The following is a 21282-nucleotide window of genomic DNA, read 5'->3' on the forward strand; positions in this document are numbered from 1 at the left end:
CTTTACCCTCCCCTTTGAGCAAAGCTGAGCAACCAACTGCCCGCAGTGGTCTTCTGGCCCGGCCCCAGCCATCCTTGCAGCAAGCCCCTGTTGGAGACCAAAATCTGCAATTTGTACCAGAAGAGCTCATTCCATCCTCAAACTAGAGAAACTGAGGGGCAAGTCTTGCCACGGCAGTTTGCAAAGCTGTTACCACCTAATTGTTTGCTCACTCCTGGCATGGAGGAAGAGTTAATAAAAGGGACTGAGGGCCATGAAAAGCCAGGTCTAGCCTGATGGCCAGCCAAGTCATGACGATGATGCTTCCTCCTGCTGCCTGCGGTGGATGGAGGTGGTTACCCAGCAGAGGTGACGCGTTCAGCTGGGGAGCTGGTTTACAAACCATGGCGGCAGCAGTCAGCAGGTCCCACCTGTCCCAGTCCTACTATAAAAGCTGTTGATGCCAGATATAGTTTATTTGTCTAAACCGGCGGTTTGCTTTGGTGTGCCCATACTAATCGCTGTTGCTGAGGGCTGGAACTGTTCAAAATCCCATTGTAAACAAGATCTTAGATTAGAAGGCAGAAGATTGAATAGAACTTACTCCCCTAATTCATGCCCTGATTTGTACTATACAAGACAACACCACATTCATCTTATGGAAACATGCTTGACGTGGTCTCTCCACATAGCAAAACAACGCTTGCTTGGAAAAGTTTGGTCTGAGTCGATAAGATGATGCCTTACAGCTGGGGGAACTAGGAAGATAGCTAGCCAGGTTATCGCAAGCAGCCTAGCCACTGCAACCTCAACCGAGAGCGGAGTAAATTATTCCCCGCACAGCATTACGCTCTGCAGAGGAGCGTTTCGCTGGGCAGGCGGGTGAGGGTACCCCGGGCCAGGGCCTCGGTCAGCCTACGCCAGGTCCCTTGTGGAAGGGCTCTTTCAGCTTCCAGAGCTGAAAAATCAGGCATGCCGACATCGCGAAGCCCTCATCTCTCTGCTTATTGGGGTGAACGCGTGGAGAGAACGGCAATTCAACCGCTCTCTCCTGTCACTCGGTGCTGGGGGAAACGCGGCCGCCTCTCCCCGGGCTGCGGGGGGGTGAGCTGCAGCCCCGGCCCCCGGGGACCCCTCAGCCCCCGACATTACTGCAGCTCCTCTCGCCCTTCTCATCCAGACCGACCCTGGAAACCCGCCTCAGCCCGGTCCCCCTTCGGCGGCCGCGACGACCCCGCGGCCAGGCCCCGGCTCCCGGTCCCCGCCCGGCGCTTCCACCCCGAGCCCCGCCATCATCCCGGGGGAGAGGTGGCGGCGGCGGCGGCGGGCCGGTCTCCGCCCGCAGCCCCGGCCTCCCCTCACCGAGGCGGGGAGGAGGGTCCCCCCCCGCCGCTCCAGGCCGCCTCCCCGCCGCCATCCAGCTCCGCGCAACACCTCCCGCCATTGCCGCGGCGGGGGGGGGGGGGCGGGCCGCGGCGGGCCCGGCCGCTGATGGGCGGGCAGGGGCGGAGGGAAGCGCCGGCCGGGCGGGCTGAGAGGAGCCGAGAGGCCGGTTAAAGCGGCCGCCCGCAGCCGCCCGCCCGGCTCCCGCTCCTCTACCGACGGACGGCGCCCGGCCGTCGCTGCGCGCCGCGGCGGTTCCTCACACGCCAATGAGGGCCCGGACTCCGGCCCTCGCCGCCTCAGGAGCCGTCCGCAGCCTCCCGTCCCGACCTCCCGCCCGCCGGCCGGGGCGGGCGGCCCGGACCCATGCGGCGGCTCCAGGAGAGGTTCAGGAGGTGAGGACCCCCCCCCACCCCGGCTCCCCGGCCGCCCTGAGGGACGGGATTCCCCCGGCCGCCCCCGCGCTCCCCTCACGCCCCGGCGGGCACGCTGGGGACCCCGGGCGACGGCGGCGGAGCTCGGGGTCGTGTGAGGGGCTGGGGTGGCAGGGAGCGGGGGGGGTATCCGAGGTTTTATCATCCCCCACCCCGCCTCATGTCGCCGGTCGCCGTCCCCGGGGCCGAGGGCCCGCGGCATCGCCGGTGCCGAGCGGGTAGAGCAGAGCCGTCCCGCCGGGGTGTGTGTGGGGGGGGGGGGGCTCTGGGCTCTGCATGTCTCGTACTTATTTATTTTCTTTCCTTTCTTCCCCTCCTTTAAACGGGTGAAGGTTCACGCATCCGGCCGTGTGTCCCGGCCCCGGCCGTGTCTCCCGCGGAGCCCGACCTGTGGCTCCCGGGCCGGGTAAGGCACCCGGCGGCTGCCCCGGCCTCCCGGTCTCCGCGCCCCTCGGCTGGGCGCCGGTGCTCTTTGTTCTGGCGTCTCTGGAGGCGGATTGAGGATGCTGCTGGTATTCACTGGGGGTGGGATGGGTAACGGTGCGGTCGGGGGTCCTGGGTGAACACGCGTGTACCTGGGCTGTAGGTACTTAATTGCTCGAAGTCCAGATGCAAGGCCGGGAACTGTTGAGTGACAGTCTGTCTCCCAGATTACACCAGTTTCTACGATGGTTTCCCTCAGCAGGTACACAGCTGTAGGGCCACTCTGCTCTCCTTTCGCCAACTTGCTCAAGAAGCCAAAGCCTAAGTATTATAAAGGAAATAGAATTGAAAGAGAGAAAAATACGGATGTGGTCAGACCTGGTTTCTGTACTAGCTCACACCTAGGCTGTTATGCTGGCTGATACCTTGCCCCTGAGCTCAGATGTGCTGCAGCACCTGGTCTGACTTCTGTTCACTCCCCACTCTTCGCTTGGAATTTTGCCTTTCATACTTGCCAGAAGGTTGAGGAGTCTTTTTGGAGGTCAGTGGGATGCACAGACACTTTTTTCCATGACCTAATCTATGTGTGATACCACAATTGTTAATGGGTTCTCGGAGTATTGCAGATTTCATTTTATCTTTAGTATCGTGCTGTAAGTACGTGAGCCTTTACACAGCATGTGATTTCACTGATATTTCCAAATAAGTGGTCTGTGTCTGTACTGATCTGAATTATTTCTGTGACTCGGTTGTTCAGCGATAGTAAAGGTTATGTGAACAGTTAGAAACCACAGCTAGATATTTTCTGATCGAGGAAGGAAGGTGCCTAGTCCAGAGCAATATGGCTCTATTTTTAACTGTATGGGCTGAATTCATAAAGAGGAAATGTTTGCCAATTCAGTCAAAGAAGGCAAGCTTTTTATGAACCTATTAGTTTCTCTTCAAAATCTTACCTAAATGGTCATCGTGAAAATGTGGTGCTGATCTATTTTGACCTGCTTGTGACTTTTTTTGTTTTTGTCTTCCTCTTGAAAACAAAAAGCCTAGATAACGTAAAAATTGCTTCAGTATCTAAATATGTAACCCCATTTAATGTATGCTACTGCTGTTTTTGTGGAGTTATTCCCACCTTGTTGCAGTTTCTCATATACTGTTATTTGTGGCTTATTAGGTCTAAATGGCCTCTCCTGCTGCTGGAAAGCACAAGAAAAAAACAAGATACAAAAAGGGGTAATGTGCTTTTAAGTTGGTAAAAGGAAGTATGAGGCCTTTTGAGCTGAATAAAGGAAATGTACTTCCTGAAAAGACTAAAAAAATCCAGATCTTTGAGGCTATTATCAGTGCTTGCTGTTTTTACTGACATTTTACTTCTTGCTGAAAAGAGTAATTCATTCAGCAGATGGGAATCAAAGATAAGGCAAGATTTGAAAAGTGCTTTTCTTTTCTGCAGTTTGGGGTGTAAGCTTGCTTTGCTGTGATACCAGACAAATGCCATACAGATACGTGCAATAGATTTGGGGGTTTATCATTTATTTTTCTAAGCTGGTTTTGCATCCAAAGACAAAGCTTTAAGAACCCTTAGATTTTTCTCCTGCTTTCTCTCCCAAATACTATGATCTCTTAATTCTGGAATCACTATGAAGCATATATAGCATCTACTCCTTGGAAATGAATAGGAACTTGAGATCAGGGGTCTCTTGCAAAGTCTGGATGGTCCATATGTTTAACATCTTAAATATTTGAAGTGTTTCAAGATCAAAGTTCAAGTAGTGTAAAGGGTGGGGTATGAGTTTCTTCTCTCTTTTTTTTTTTTTTAAATTGTCATGTCTTGGTACCCCTTTTCCACTTATATTGGGAATGTGCTCATCGAAGAAGGTTGTTTGCATGCTGTGAAACTGTAAAGCTTGGGCTTCCTTGGCCTCAAGTAGTTCTTGTGCTTTAAGAATGCATTTAAATTGTGAAAATGAACTCATAACTTGGTTCAGTGCAAAGCATTCTGCTCTCGTGGCTGGCTGAAAGTATTTATTAGTTGGTTAATTTCAGAAATTTCAAATTATGATATTGATGGAGTTAATATTTTATATTAGAGATCTTGGATTTTCAGTATCTTAAATGGAGAGGTATTTATGTGTTCTTGTGAGATAATGCTGCATATCCCCTGATTAAATCACTGTGGTTTCATTAGAGTTCCTTTTAAAGAATACATTAGAGATTTGTTAGAGAATCAGAAGACTTCACTTAAAGATGTTTCCTGTAAATTGTGGTCCAGTTCATTAGAACCTTATCAGACTGTCCTGCATTTGATGATAACCTTTAATGGTTGTGTTACAGAGAGCCTGTATTAAGGAGTAAACAGTATCTGAACACTGTATATCAAGTTTCCACTTTTAGGAAGGTGAGATTATATTCCTCACAATTATCATTTTCAGAAGAGGTAAACTTGACCTGTAGGGAGGAGGAGGAACAATGTCCCTGTGTTGCAGTATTCATGTGGCAGAAAACAAAAAGCATCTGGTGGTGGTGGCGGCGTGGGGTTTATTTATTTGTTTATCTTTAAGAAAGAACAGAACAGTTTTTGCCTCTAGACTGTGAATAAGTCAGCAACCAAATTATTTTGCCTTTATATTGCAATGTCATATGTATATGTAACTACAGGAGTATATGACGGACTTTTTTAACCGTCTGTGTCAAAATAATTTTTCCTGGGTTTGATGAGCACTTCAGTGTAGTATCACAAAGCAGCTATTTTCAAACTTCAGGTCTGTTTCTTAAGGCATTAAACACGAACTGTCAAACTGGAAATGAAACAAGAGAAGCATTGGCTGGAATTACTGCCCTATTCAACCACTTTCTGAATGATCCTTCCTCTAAAGTTCCTGATAACATTTATAATTAGTATTATAAAAAGGCATAGGGCAATAACTGAAGCTTTGCTTTACTGAAAATGCTGTTGGTGAGTAGTGACCGGAGCAAATGTGCTCCAGCATTTGCTGCCTGGGTCTTGCAGCCTGTTGCAGTTGATACCTTTCAGAAAGGAGAGGTGCAGGTATGTCAAATGTACAGCAAAGTTAGGTACTGGGGTATTGCGAGATCCTTTTCTTTAAGGTAGAGGTAACGTCTAACTCTTCCTCTCCTGCTAAAACACACTGGTGGTGATGGTGGTGTGAGTAGTATAAACATGTAGGTGAAGGGGATGGGTGAAGTATAGCTAATGGTGGTGTTCTGCTAGAACTCTCTCTGGTGGAAGAAAAGCAAGTTTCAGCTGTTGTGGGAGTCCAGTGAAGCTTTCTGTTCAACAGCCATGTTACTAACCATTTTTGTTGTTGTTTTAAATTAAATAATCAGAATTGAAGTATATATTTTAAAAAAAAAAAGTTTGAAATGTTTTGTAAGTGTGAAGCTTTCTGAAACCTGATGCTTGTCTGTGTTGCCAGCCTAAAGTTACCGCACAGATGAAGGAGTATTTGCATCATTCCTATGCTGGCACAAACAAAGGGGGAAAAAAAAAACCCAACCCTTTGTGTAGGTAACAGACAAAGGATAGCTTTGTTAATGTCTTCCTGTTCTGTTTTACTGCTAATAACACTGTCTTTAAATTAGTGAGAATAAGAGGTCCTAATAATAAATGGACTTTTCTGAAGTGTTTTTTCATGATTCTGTCTAAAATCTAACATTACACCACGCTCTATTGTGACTGCTTTAGAAAGATGCAGTATCTTTGCTACTAAATAAATATAAATGAAAAGGAAAAAAAATTAAGAGTAGTCCCCTAATGGATAATAGGAGGCCCCATTAGCAGGCTACCTTGAATTATTTATAGATTTTTAGATGATGGTAATATCTTGTATCGAAATTTGGAACAACAGAAATTGTAAAGCTAATACTGAGGATAAGCTTATTCCGTTTGGTTCTTTAGTTTGGGTTGGGTTTTTGTTTTTTTAATTCTTGTGAGACTTCCAAGGTACCACCATGGCCTTTGGAGAAATGTAATAATATTCTAGACGTAATCAGTGAAAAGTTTCCCATGACTTTGAATTTATGGAGTAGGGCAAGGGCAGTCTAATCCTGGTCACTCAACTGAGCCAACAGATGCTTTTATTTTTAAATGGTTTCCTAACTTGGAAGCAGAACTGAGTAAACTGAACGTTCCATCTGTAGAGGATGCTGAGATGGTCTTCAGCAGCTGTTGAAGACCTGTACGCACTGGGCACCAAAATAATTTTCCAAATGTTCTGCGAGCCTCTGTATATGACTACAATGTCATTATCCTCTTGGAGATGAGAGCAAGGTGTCATCTGTCACTGACAAAAGAATTGCCATTTTTTAACAATATATTAACTCCCGCAGAATTATTCATTTGCTAACAACCATTTATACTCAATGTGAGTGAATGAAATTTACATTTTTCTTATCCTTTGTATTAGTAACAGTTGAAATTGTTTTTTTGAAATTGCCACAATTTGGAGAGAGATCATGACACTGTGTTAATTTATCAGTGCTGTTAAGTTTTTGTGTATCAGTTTAGAAAAAAAAGGTTTACAAATCATTTAATAAATCAGTCAAGAAAACCAAGTGTCTTATATCCCAGAAATCTGGAACTGCTTACTCAAACTGTAAGATTCTCGTTGGGATTTTTTGGTTGGTTGTTTTTCCCTGGTTTGAGATTGGCCAATATTTTATGGATGTCATAAAAATAGGACTAGTTTTGAGTTAAACCAGGAGGGACATGGGGGAGGACCAAAGTTTATCTAACAAGCTCTTTATATAAATCTAGCCAAGAAAGTTGCTAAGAAAGCTGCTCTCAGTTCTGAACATACAGACACGCTCTGTATTTGTTGTGAAGCTGTTCCTGGCTTGTTGGATACCTGACTAATTGTCAGTGCATAGTTTTATAATAGTCTGGAGTAAACTGGAGTTTATTAGTGAAAAAGAAGCACTTTTGTAGGATAGTAGGCTGTGCTGGGTTAACTGTACTGTACTGTAGCTGGAGTAGTTCCTAACTTTGATTTGACTGTCTGGTTGCATATAAACGTGTGCTGTCTTTTAGAGGTTTTTATACACAGATTTAAATTGTGTAGTTTCACAGGAACAGCTCAAGTATTTGTTTTTTTAGAATAGTTGAATGCAACGTTTGTATTGGCAAGTTCTTCCAAAACTTTCTCAAGTTTCATCATATTTCATTTGGCTTACATAGACTGTGTTTGGTGTGATTGTTTGTTTGTTAGGTAATGTTTGAAAATTCTTAGAGAAGAAGGTGGAATGTCTATGGTAAGCCTCTTGAAATTTTTCCTTTTCGGAGCTAACCTTTAGAGTCTCCTTTCTTCCCTGTGTAGCTTGGATCTTGGTTACAGACAGAAAATAGGATTAGCCTCAAAGAAAAATTGAGCCGTCTAATGCTCCAAACACAAATATTGCTCGCTATAGGAATTGAAAAGTCAGTGTTCAAGTTGGTTTATTCTGAGGTGTTTTAGAACTGGAATATTGCTCTAGTTTCAAGAACTTCTTAACAGAAGAGTAACCCTTGGCAGCTATGATGAAGTCCATATTTCAAGAGTAATTTGAGTCCATATTATGTAATTTAAATAGGAAATAGTTCGTTCTTCATCCGACCAGGCCGTTGGAAAAGAGGGGGTCTGAAGTTCTGTATGCAAAGACTTGATTAAAGATAACCATCCGCTGTGACAGGCAGTCACAGAAATTTAGTTAACATATGCTTCTGTTAGAGAACTTATCTGCGAGAACTTACAATTTTGTAAGTAACTTATTTTTAACATGTCTGTGCTTATAATTTTTAACACTACTAGGTTGGAGGTACTCCATGACGCTCCAAAGAGATGGTTTATTAACTTTCCTAAAAGTACCTCTTAATTATTCAACAGGTTCATGAACCACCCAGCTCCAGCAAACAGCCGCTACAAACCCACTTGCTATGAACATGCTGCTAACTGTTACACACATGCAGTAAGTACATAAGTACATTTCCCCTTCTTTTTTTTTTTTTTTTTTTAAATATGTTTTGATAAATTTTGGGGGGTTTAGATGGCTAAATGCTTACCTTTGCCCAAGCGTATCCATATTTACAACCTCTCTGGTTTTGTTGTATAAGCTTCAGAAACAGTCCAGAAAATGTAACGTTAATTAGATGGCTGGTAATCCATCCCTGTTCTGAAACTTTAGGAGCTCCAGATGCTTCGTAAGATTCCTTTCCACCGAAGTAAGTTACATGTCTTTAGGTGTTTTTCCTCTGTCCCAGTCAAAGGATGACCACAGTAAAGTGAATGTAGGCCTATACTAGTTAGTCTTGCAAGGCAGATTTCCCAGTACTGTGCTGACATAATATTGTGCAAATTGTATACTGCAAGTGTAAGAAAGATTTATTCATGTTAGAAGTGGAAAGCTTCATAAGGCTATCATGTGGGTATTAGCTAGAAGAGCTGGAATGGCTTAGTTCAGATACTTAATATCTATGAATCGCTTCTTTGAGAAATCTGATATTTTGAAAGAGGCACTAATAATGCTGACAGCCCTGCTAAAAGTCCTAGTCTGTCTGTATTTTCATAATGTCAGGATCCATACTAGATTTGAATATACGGTATACAAAATAAGGAAAGCAGGGTTGGGGGGGGGGGGGTAATTGGGAAGTTTAATTTGCTGTCCAGCACTTTGAAAGGGACTTAAAAATGTGTGTGTTTGTTTTTTAAGATAGCATTTGCCCTTTTATAAAAGCAGCTTGTGCTTCTCCTCAGTCCCTTGTTTAACTCCAAACATCTGAAGTATGTTTGACTTTTTGTCCTCAGTCTCTTATCTCCAGTGTGTCTGAGTGAGCTACAGATACGAATGCTCAAGGTAGTGCACGGGACTCTTCAGTTCTAGAAAGAGCTGTTCTTAAGGATCCTTTGTGTATGTTTTATAAATAACCAACATACAGCTCTGTGTTGCTAGTAAAAACAGAATCACCTTGGTTTACATATAGAGGTTTAACATAGAGAAAAGCTAACTGAAGCTTACATGTTTTTAAGCCAAGGGTCTCATGTACAGCACTATGTAAATACATGCTCATTTGTCTAGAGAATGAAGCAACATTCTGTTAGTTAGCACAAGTATGTAGTTTATCTCATAATCCTTGTACAAATCTTGTTTACTCTGGCCAAAAAGTTAGATTTCAAAATATCTGGCAGACGTTGCTGTAGTCCTTAGCAATTCTAACCTTCATCTAGTTGAAAAACAGGCATGTCTTATTCCTGCCTGTTAGCAGTAGGTTACAGCCAAGATGTCATATCAGTATTTTCTGGTATGCTACAGATTCTGGTGAAGCTGTCTAATTACTTTCTGAATAGTCAAGCTATGTGCTAAAACCTACCAGGAACTGTTAACAGCTTGGGGATATGCAATATTAACATATCCTTTGGAAGAAACTAAAGTGTAGTATAAAAGAGGGATTGTTACTTAAATAAAATTGTATGCAATAAGTAACTTCTAATCAAAATTTAAAGCCTTGAAATAGGAATCTAATCTGGGGAAGCACAGTGGATTATACAGAAAAAGCTGGGGGCGGGATGCTTGCTTCTCCTCTGTGTTACAGACTGTTTTACTAAATGTTAGATGGTCAAGTGGTTGAGTCTTTGCTGCTAGATTACGGTATGAGTTGTCAATTAGACATTGATATAATTTCTACAAAACAGAGTTTAGCAATGGTTCTCCATATATTTTTTTTCAAAGCTGTATTCATAATAGAGAAAGTGGTCAACTTGTATTTTACGAGCATGGCTGTACTCCTCAGTAGGTATCCCATCTGTTTTTTGACTTAAAAATACACAGTAGTCAGTTTAGGCAGCTGCTTAAAAAAAAACAACCAAAAAAACCCCAACCAAAAAAATAACCCCAAACAGTAAGTGGGGATACAGAATCCCATGCATGGCTTTTTGTGACAATACTTAAAAGGTAACTTTGTGTAGCATAGTAAGGCATCTTCACATTTCTAACTAGTAAGGGTATTTAAAATGTCTTGGATTTTTTTAGCTTTAAATGAAGCACTGACTTGTCTTTAGGCACTAGGAGACAGGAAGGGCAGCTAAGCAGTTGAATACAGAGACAGAGAAGACTGCTCTCTCTGTTTAGAAGAACAGGAAGGAAACGGTGTATGAGAGAAGCAGGAGTTGTAAGAATTTGAGTTGTAAGGTAAGCCAAATCTAAGGGGAGGGATGGCTCATCGTGAAACTTTCTAGCATATATAAGGTTTAGCAGACAAAAGATAGGCTTTGTTGTATTAAAACCTGATAATTTAGACACGGCTTGCTTTATACTGCTCTAAAAGTTTCTTCTAACTGCCTTAAAAGGAGGAACTATTCTTAAAATAAGTTATAGTCTCTCTATTCGAGTCTTGGTTTGTGCAGCATATGGAAAAAAGAAGAAAGAAGTATAAATATTTAAAAAATGAGGCTTGGAGCATTTAGCAGGCCATTTGAGCATGGAAGAAGGTGTCATCAAAATTTCAGAAAGGCTTTTATGATGAAAATGTCTCCATTCTACCTGACTGATATTAGCAGTTTCTCTGTTCTGTGTATTGCACAACCCAACTTAGCAGTATGCTTCCCCCTCCACGATGCTTGTCTCCTTATTTGAGAAGAGAAAATTGATGAGTAGGGAGACACTGTACTTGGCTTCAGGACTACACTCCTGGAGCAGGCAGTTTGAGATGGACATAGTCCTTCATGGTTCCCTCTAAGTGTCACATGTGATTTTGGCTGCTTTGTTGATCTTTCTATTGTCTTCCTTTCCAAAGAGGAAGTGTAGGCACCATCTTATGCTGTTAACGTTTCCCTCTCAAAGAAAGGCATGTGAGATTGCAAACAATAACGCCGTGCTTTGCTACAGTGGCTTGTGCATCAAAGGTCATTGTTGCTGACTACAAGACGTGCATAGCCTTGTGTGCAAAGAAAATAACTTAATTAGGCATGAATGTTACATACGAAAGCAAAAATTTTGAACATCTCTATGGGAGAGATTGTCTACAGAAATACAGAAAGCATACAGATAAAATACTGACCAATGTACCAGTATCCTAAGCAACCCCAGATAGGTGGAAGATACAGGATACTTTACTGCAAGGTAGTAACCAGAGAATGTAATTTCCCTGAAGTACGCCTGATCAGGTTTACAGCTTACTGTTTCAGCATCTTTCTTTGTGCCTTAAGGCTTTTTGCAGTGGCTGCTATTTGTGACAGTAGGAGTTGTGGTACTCAGTTTCCCAAAATACATCATATGGGGGTTGTGCCCAAGTCTCTTCTTGAAGATTCCTGCCTATACCTGTAAATAAATATATTTTAATCCTTTGTCTTCCTCCTTATTGCAAAGGGGTTTGTAACTTCACGTTCTCATTTTTTTTCTGACATTTCTCTACAAAACTTAGTGAAACTGTTGCCTACTCTCTTGTTCTGTAAATCGCTCTACCAGCACCATTTCTGATTTAGCAAGTATTAATAAAGGTGCTAAAATTAGTAGATTGGAGTATCATGGTTCTGGGTTTGCTCACAGTACCTTAAATTGCTGGGTTTAACAATACTGATTTGGAAGAGTCACACTTCATGCTGAAAGAAGCAAAGCTTTTTGTGACTTGTAGCTAGTTTTTTGGGGGGTTTGGGTTTTTTTCACAAGAAATGCTGGCAACTTAGAAATGCTATGTCATTGCTGTAAAATGACATGGCACAATCACACTCATTCTATTAGTTCTGACTCTTTGACTACTTTTTTTGTAAATACCCTTCCTTTTAAAGGACTGATTGATTGCTTCTCCATTGGGAAGATTAAAATGCAGTTCTTGCGCTACAGATTTTTTTCAAATGAACATGGGAAAATCCGCCTTGTTTTGTTGACTAAAGCGTTCTATTTCTTTTGTAAGATGGATGTGAGATTTAATTAAGTCCATTGCATCATATGTTATCTATTATGGCATTAGTATCTAAAGAACTTTTATCCAGTTGGCTGGAACAGCAGAGTATCGTTTCTGGATTTTGTCTTTAATCTAGCTATTTTTGGTCAGAAAAAGAGTAATAAAACATCTCTTGTTTAGTGTAACTGTTCCCATGATGCGTATCAGGCACAGAGGGAAAGTGTTTCCAAATAGAATACTTAGAAAAAACAATAAATCCTTCTCATGGAAGTATAGTGCTGTTCCCTGTGAGAAGCAGAATTATTCTTCAGAGCCAGGACAAGACAGAAAAGAGATTAATTCAGGTCTTCATCATGTATTCATTTGTAGCTGCATTCTTCATTCTGAAGGTGCAAAGAAAGAGGTGATAAGAAAATTGCTTATTTGTTTTAACCCTCTAACTTTATATATGATAATTACTGGAAAAAGTGGTTGGCATCAAACTCTGTGTTGCCCCATTTGAGCATTACACATCATAGCTTAACTTGTGAAATATTTATTTTAGTAAAAAAGCTGGGGTATCTGTGTAAGAAAGGCACTGTCTAATATCTAAATCTAGTTTCCAAAGAGGTGTTCCTTCCTATAAAATGGTCTCAGTTGAAGCTCCTGGCAGAATCTCTGCACAGCTCATGCCCAGGCTTTTAGTAGGGAATTAGTAGGGATTTGCTATTTTACCTAGTACTTGTGTTCACAATACTTGTGGTACATAATCTCTCTGAAACCTTTTAGTTCTCTGTCAAGTTTAATCAAAACTGAAATTTGCACTAGAAATTGGGAAGGAAACTGATGAACGTGGTACAGCGTGACTGCACAGCTTAAAGAAACATGGCTAGAAAACTATTTCTGGAGCTTAGTATCTTCCCATCTCCTGCAAAAACTGCCACATCTAGCCAGTTCGTTGCTGTCTCAAGGGCTTCAGCCACACTTTAAACTGTATGCCATATGTGGGAAAACAGGAGTGACTAATCTCCTGAGGAGAGAAACACTTTAACCTTTCTTGAGTTTGTGGGCTGTCCAGGATATGTATATGGAAATTTACGGTTTGTGATAAATGAGAAGCCAGACGCGCAGACTATTTTTGGCCTTAAAGTGCATGAGGTCAACTTCCATAGTCTCATTACAAAACTCAGAAAGCGTTTTCACCTCTGGTCCAAATACTGTGGGTATAGGAATGCTATACTTTTCATTTCCATGGCTCTACAGCTTTTGGTGTAAACGTACTAAATTTTGCAAAAAGGAAGAAAATACAATAGTAATGAAGCTACAGTTGATGTACTTCAAAAGCCAGAAGTAAAAGCCACTTTTTTTTGTTTGCTTGGTTTTTTTAAATCTTTGGATTAACCATTTACTTTACAGAGTCATTCAGTCTGCTCTGCATCTTCTGCACTGTAGCTGTGATCAGAGCCTCAATTTCTTCTAGTCTGTAAGCAGATAAAGGACAAAGACAGTGCAGGCTAGACCAGAACTACACACTCTTAAGCTATCAAACCTGTAATGCAAAGCAGAGTTGCTAGATTTGTTTAAATATTGCTTGTTCCTAGCTTTATTGTTTAGCATGTGAGACTTGGGTTAAACTATGAAGAACTTAACCTATGAAGCTTATTTACAATTCAAGTGAACAAATTAACATCTCAAGATATATCGTAGGGCCTGGAAGGGAACTTGTGCAGCATTTTTAACCTAGAAGGCTGACAAAGATATACCTTCATGGTGGAGGGAGACGGGTAGAAATGTCTGAGCCAGCAGGTTTTTTTCTTTAAATACTTGTTGGACATGCTTCCCCCCCCGCCTTTTTTTTTTCCTAGTTTGTTTTTTTCTGAATGAGACAAAGGTATATGATGTAATTTATTCTGGAAAGGAGTATAGTTTTAAATGTGTATGAAGCCTGCAGCCCACTTCTTAGATACTTCATGTGAGCCTGCTAATTCCATCATGATGTTTTAACAGTGGTTGTTTTGGAAGATGTGAATTAAAGCTGCTTGAGAGGGAGGTGGTAAGGAAAACAGACTTGGATATGCTGCATTAGAAGAACATAATCTTTGTGCATTAAGAGTCTATTCATAAAAGAAGTTTGCATCTAATTTATTTATGGTATCTTAAAAAGCCTTTGCTTAATTCTCTTGTCTTCTACTTAACTGCATGCTTCCAAATGCTTTCTCTTTTCATTTGGGACTTAAGTTTATTTTGGTCTGTCCTGTGGTTTAGATCCAAGCCTAGAGTAAGATCAAAACTTTTTAAAAACGCAAAGCAGAATGTGAAAATAAAAACACTGGTAAAACTTTGCAGATTCTTTTGTTTGTCTGATTTTGTGTCATGGCTAGAGGAGCTAGTAACCTAGCCTAATAGCACGTGAGGAGAAATTTATCGCAAACGGGTATAACCTAGTTGTCTGAGACATTGCTGAAGTCTTGACGCTTGTGTGTCAACATACAACTAAATGAAAAACTTGCTCCAGTTAGGAGCGTGCCATCAGATGTTGTACATATGGTCTTATATGGGGCATACTGCAGTTTTATCTGCCCTGCTGTTGCTGTACTGTGGGTGGTACTATGCTGGCTGCCAGTAAAGACTTAACAATGGCCTTTTGTTTTCTTAGTTCCTCATTGTTCCTGCGATTGTGGGTAGTGCCCTTCTCCACCGGCTTTCTGATGATCGATGGGAAAAGATAACAGCATGGATGTATGGCATGGGGCTCTGTGCGCTCTTCATTGTCTCCACAGTATTTCATATTGTTTCTTGGAAAAAGAGTCACTTAAGGTATCACTATAAGATGTTTTATTTTCATCTTCTGTGATGTTTTTCCATTGGGTTTCTCAGTCAAAAACATGATTTTACAGAAGGCTGGAGTGGTACCTTGTACTGAATCATGAAAAAATCACCCTTGATTCTGTTGGAAGAAATAGTGTGCCAAGCTCATACATGAACAAACTTTAATGTCTGCTGCTTTTTCGCAAAGAAAATATGTGTTTTTCTAGGCCCAAGTGGCTCTTAATCCAGAAGTTGAATGGGAAAAACATAATCTAAGTGAGTGGTGGATATAATCCCATTGCAGAAATGAGAACACTGTCTGGGAGTATATGGCATGCTCAAATACTTTGAGGAACACAGAGTTTGCCAAGAGAATTACAATACAATACACAGCTAACTAGCAGAAAGCCTCCTTGGGAGCAAGGCAGCAATAGCAAAACTAAGATGTGATTTTTTTATTTTTTTTTTTTGTCCCATTATGACTCCTATATAATCCTGGGCTGTAAATTGGATTCAGTAGACGCTGAATAGTAACAGTTTCTGGATTAGGTGGAGTTGATGTGACAGCTTTCTGCCTCCTTGCCAGAAAGCAGGATGTACAATGGGGTGGAGAAGGGGAGAAGAGGAATGGAGGAGTGCTTATCTCCTACGTGTCTCACTTATGACCTCCTGAAGTTGAAGTCAGCTGGACAGTCTTCCAAATGTTTTTAAGAGGTTATGGAGCTGAGGGTATTTTCCCCAAAGTAATTCCGAAGTGTGTCAGAGATGATACAAAGATCTTTCCAAAATCTGTCTTGGTGACTTGTTCTCTCTCTTACTAGGACCATGGAGCATTGCTTTCACATGTGTGACAGAATGATGATCTATGTCTTTATTGCGGCATCATATGCACCATGGTAAGAAATCAGAAGCGCAACTTCAGAATTAAAGCTTTTTCCAACATAAACAGTTTATCATTGCGTCTTTCCAAAATCTATAGGTATCTTAGATGCAATTGACCACATTTTGCATTGTGAAATGCAGCATAATGTAATTGCCTGGGATTTGCTGAACAGAAAGCAGTATTAGAAAACAGCAGAAAGTAATTTATATTCCACATACCCCAGTTTATGCTTCCTTCACATCAATGCAAACACACCTTCTGCCTCTCTGTGTATAGAATGTCCAAGTGTCTTCTCCCACGTCATGCCTAAGTTATAGCTCTGAATATTTATATATTTTTATCAAGCCCTACTACTCTTATGTTACTCAGTATGGTGGTACTGATCCTGTGGACTCAGTACAGTCGATTTCATCACTTTTGTCTCAAAATCTTTGTACCTCCAGGTTAAATCTACGTGAGCTTGGGCCTCTAGCATCTCACATGCGTTGGTTTATCTGGCTGATGGCTGCTGGAGGAACCATTTATGTATTTCTCTACCATGAAAAGTAAGAATTATTATTTGCATTTAACTTTAAACTGAAATTAAAAGGTGGGGTGGGGCTTTCTTGCTTTCTGAGTGTTCCTATCGAGCCTTTCACACATTGAAATAAGAGCTTTGAAACAGTGAAAATATGTGACGAGAATGACGCAGACTTACATCTTGTCAGAAGATAATTGTATTCACCCTGTCATAACATGTCTTTAGGCTATATTGTTGTCTTCTTTTAAAGGGGTGGGAGGGAAGTATCCACTTTTAAAAATTTTGCTACAAGAAAGCAGGGGTGAAAGTGGGTAGGGTAAGAAACCAGTTGAAACGATGGCTTTCTTACGCCCCCAATTTATGTAGCATTGTGTATAGTTTATACTGCAACATTATATTGTTTGTATATACTGATGCATATTGACTCCTGCTACCTTCTTATTTTTGTTTTGAGATGTGAGTCCTTGAGTTTCAGATCTGAATTCTTGAGCCTGCTTTCATTACTTATCCTCAGGGAGGAAGACTCAACTTCTTTGTTTTGGAGATGAGCTACTGAGGTTCTTGTCAAATAAGAAAATATAAGTTGTCTCAATGTTTTATTCTCACTAGTACTTAATGCAAATGAATGCATCTAGGCAGTATTTAGAGAAGAAGGTATTGCCTGCAACTGTACAATGCAGAGATAAATACTAGCTTTATTTTTGTCATAAAACACTGGTTATTTATCTGCACAGAAAGCTTTCTGAATAGTTTAATGGACCCATGTTAACATAAAATTTAAAATATTTTCTTTACTGTTGAAGGAAATGTTCATCCTCTTGTACACCTCCTTACATGACTCGAATCATTCCTTTTTAGGTATAAGATTGTTGAACTCTTTTTCTATTTAGCGATGGGATTTTCTCCTGCTCTGGTAGTGACATCCATGGTAAGAAATGTGACTATTGACATTACAAACATACAAACTTTCCTTTTATAACTAGCTTGAGTTCCAGTGCAGCAATCTTTCTTCTGAAAAGATGTTAATTTTAGGCCACTATAACTGTAAATGTTCTCTGCAGAAGAACCAAATATAGTCAGTTATATTTTGAATTCATAGTTTACATTTCAAGAAAATGCTACCTTGTTTTGCTGAATCTGGGCCACAGGGTCTAGATAAAAAGAGGTTAGGTTCCAAACTCCACTTCTGAAGACCCTCACTTCTGAAAGGATGTCGGACATAACAATTCAATTATTTCCTTTTGAGTAAAAATGATAAAGATGTGAAGTACCTTAGCCTGTTGAAGAATGTTTCTAGATATTACTATTTATCAACTTACTTAATGCCCACTTACCACTTACAGATTGGGGAAAGAAGTTTTTTCTTTATGAAAGTGCAATGGACTTCTGATAATGCATTGTTCTTTTTCTTGGTATATGTAAGAGCTCTCTGGAAAATCTAATCAATTGATGCTGTGTTTTGGACCAAGGTGGGGGAAGTAAATTCACTCTTACCCCTTTCAAAATTACTTAGGGGCAACAAAGCTAGAAGGTTTTGTCTCTTACTAGAGGATTCTTTTTATCAGTGAAGCAGGGGAAAATTGAAAAGTTTAGTAGTCGAACTGTATCAAACTGATGCACTGTATCTGGGATACTTGATCTCTCAGCAACTGTTTGTGTTTTTTGTTTTTTTTAAAAAGATTTCTTGGTGCATCTGTAAAGCATCCTGCTCTGTCTTGTCCACCTCAAAACTTTATTTATTTATTTATATTTACATATTTTAACTAACTTTGAATAACCCTCTCTGCTGCTAGTATAAATCTGACACCTCTACAAGGTAATGCCTTAACTGTTCCTTGTGAATGTTGTGCTACACCAACACCTTGCTGGATGCTTCATCCAGTGAGTAGGAGTTGCATTACACTCACGCTTATGCACAGTAACGTGGTTTTCTTTTTCTCTGTATTTGTCCGCTCTGCTAATGAGCATGAAACAAAACATCCAACTTGTCTTAATTCTTGAGTTATCCCTCTATTACTTCTATAGTGCTGTGGAGATACATTATATAAATAGATTATTATATATTTCACAAAGTATAATATAAATATACTGGGTTTCTCACTTGTCCATCTGTCACACCCAAGATGTTCTGAGTTGACAGCCAGCTTTCTTTTCCTGGGGGGAAAGCACTTTGTATTTTGTGCATAAAATACCCTTTCCCTCCTTTACACCCCATCCCTAATCTTTCCTTGTTAATTGACAGAGCAACACCGATGGACTTCAGGAGGTTGCCTGGGGAGGCTTGATATATTGTCTGGGTGTGGTGTTCTTCAAGAGCGATGGAGTCATTCCGTTTGCCCATGCCATCTGGCACATATTTGTGGCCACAGCAGCTGCTGTTCATTACTATGCCATTTGGAAGTACCTTTACAGAAGTCCTGCAGACATAATTCGTCACTTATGATATATATAAAAAAAAAAATCTGCACTTGGCCTCTGTAACAGTATTATTTGACTTAAGGAATTCGGGGAAATTGGAAAATTGCACAGAAAATCTGCACTGACTTTGATAGTTCTCTGAACACAATTACTGTGAACTGATGTTGTATGTGTCCTGCAATTGCCCATCATATGGCAAGTGCTGTAAATAACTAAGATACTGTACTGCAGTACCAAGAATCCATTCCATGTTAGTAGAACTGGCTACCTGATGTTTACAAATAAATTTTGTATTCTAGTTTAATTTTACAATTTTTAACTATGTGAATTTTTCTAAATTAGTGATTCAAACGGTGAAGTCAGTGCAATAGCAAAAATGTAACTCTCTTGATTTGAAATTGGTTTCTATCACCTTTCCACTAGTCATTTATTAAACATGAATCACAGACAAATAATCTACTTTTACCACTCATTATCTTGGTATAATGTGACTTTTATAGAAACTTTTTGTGTTTTTTGTAAACTTTAAAAGTACATTTATTGAACTGAAAACACACAACTGTCATCTATGCAGTTACTCATGTTGCAAAATCTTGCAAGAAATAGTTACATTCCACATACTGTACTGACAAGCAAACATTGTACCTCTTCCAAAGGTTGTATTACAAGTGTAATTGTAATAACCACTTTTATGAGCTAAAATCTAAATGTGATTCTGCTGAGTTTTAACATGATAGAATTCTGCTCATCTATAGTACCACTTAAACAGCACCTTAATTTGGCTTTATCCATGATGGAAATGAAGTGCTTTAAAAGAAATAGTTAACGTGATTTTTCTCCTCAAGATTCCCAATTCTGCTCCGTGCTGCCCAGCCAGGCAGCGGTTTGGATGAAGGCTGACTTATCAAGGGTTGGCAGTATTAAGGAAGATGGACAGCTAATATCCCGCTGTCCATACCAGAGAGTCAGTCATTTCTCCAGAATCTGTACACACATTTCGGTGCTGTAATATTAAGGCTTGGATTTTCAAAGGGATTTAAATTGGCCAACAGAACCTGTTCCCATCAATTTTCGTTGGGGCTGTTCTGTTGGGAACTCCTGGTCAGAGCAGCAGGTACAGAGCGATCGCTGACCACTTTGAATTCAAGGTTATTGGTTCTTCACAAGAACAGCCTTTCAGGGAGGAGAGCTTGAAGAACTTCCTGTGGTGTCACTTATCGTGTTGGGACTTAACACAGAGTAAAACTGGTCTTTAATTGTATTGCTGTCTTTCTGTACAGGAAAACCAAATGTGGTAGCAAGTCATGATTGTAGAACATGTGCATTAAATGACCAGATGTAGAAGAGTCATTGTAATTCTGTTTGTCCACTAATTGTATCCTGTCCCACTATATAATGAATGTCTTATATTAAGATTGACTTTATCCTTTTTCTAATTTACTCAGTTTTTCATGTCAGTATTTAAAAACAAAACCAAAACGTGTTGCCTTTTTCAGATCTTGTTCTGGATATTGCCTGTCTGCAAACAATAAGTAGCAAGATAGGGATGTTTTTCAAGGTACCGTTTAATACTGCACCTAAATTTGCCAGTGGGTTGCATATTTTAGAATATATACATTTATATACGGAATTTACAGGAGGGACAAACTTTAATTTCAAGGCATTGAAGAATTGCTGTATGGTGTTAGGAGGTGATTGGAGAAATGGCACCACTACGGCAGACTAGTTAACTGCCCCAAAAGAGAACAAATGGAACAACTGGGTGGGTAATTCCTAGTACAACAGTCTCACACATCTGGATGCCTCAGTTTTTTAACATTGTGTCTATTTTAATATTTTCCACTTTTTGTGAGTTCATATATTTTGTTTAAATGCAGTACTGTTAAAACCACTAAAATACATGTAGAAGTTTTCTGTAGTCAAAAGTGAAACTGTTGCTTGAATATGTTTGTTTTAATTTTAAGTTAATTTTTCATGGCATTGCTTTTTGGAGTGTTTGAAATGGTTTTTAAAAAATTTCAATTCGCCAAAAATATTTTGAATTACTGTATTCTAGTCAATATGATATTGAATGTACTAGACTAACAATAAACATTTTGTGCAATTTGGAAACTTGTATTCTTGGCGGTTTTTTGGGGGGGGGTTGGGGGGTGCCCTCCAACACTTATGCAGGAAAGTAGGGGACTAACGCTGTTGCCACTCTTGACACGAGAGATCCAGAGTTGAACCTAATGACCCTCATGCTTGCTCAGTAAAATCTTTAAAATAAGAATATTAGGAAAGATTACAATCCAAATTATTCCATTTGTGATACGGAAAAAAGTATATTTATGTCTAAATTGTGGTCAATATTGGGAACTTGCTACTTTTCCCTTTGCTGTTCTGGATCAATTTTCTTATACCATTATCCACTGGGGTTTGGTTTTCTTCAATTATATAACACTAATAATACATAGTTTTACTCCTATCCCTATATGAAAGCATAAAAAATAGAAAGCTCAACTAAAAATGCATTTCTGTCTGGAAAACATGTCAGCCTTTTTTTTTCTTTTTTTTCCTCTCTGTC

At 40.3% G+C, this 21282-nt stretch overlaps 1 protein-coding gene across 1 annotated transcript; it reads left to right on the plus strand.

Annotated features, from left to right (window-relative positions):
- Positions 1–1503: 1503 nt before the first annotated feature.
- Positions 1504–19485, plus strand: MMD (monocyte to macrophage differentiation associated). Its single transcript, XM_075044392.1, has 7 exons — positions 1504–1757; positions 8099–8180; positions 14744–14904; positions 15717–15791; positions 16222–16323; positions 17157–17226; positions 18541–19485. The coding sequence occupies exons 1-7, from the start codon at positions 1729–1731 to the stop codon at positions 18739–18741; spliced, it is 720 nt and encodes a 239-aa protein (XP_074900493.1). The 5' UTR covers positions 1504–1728; the 3' UTR covers positions 18742–19485.
- Positions 19486–21282: the final 1797 nt, after the last annotated feature.

Source organism: Buteo buteo, chromosome 13, assembly GCF_964188355.1.
Source record: "Buteo buteo chromosome 13, bButBut1.hap1.1, whole genome shotgun sequence".
NCBI lineage: Eukaryota > Metazoa > Chordata > Aves > Accipitriformes > Accipitridae > Buteo > Buteo buteo.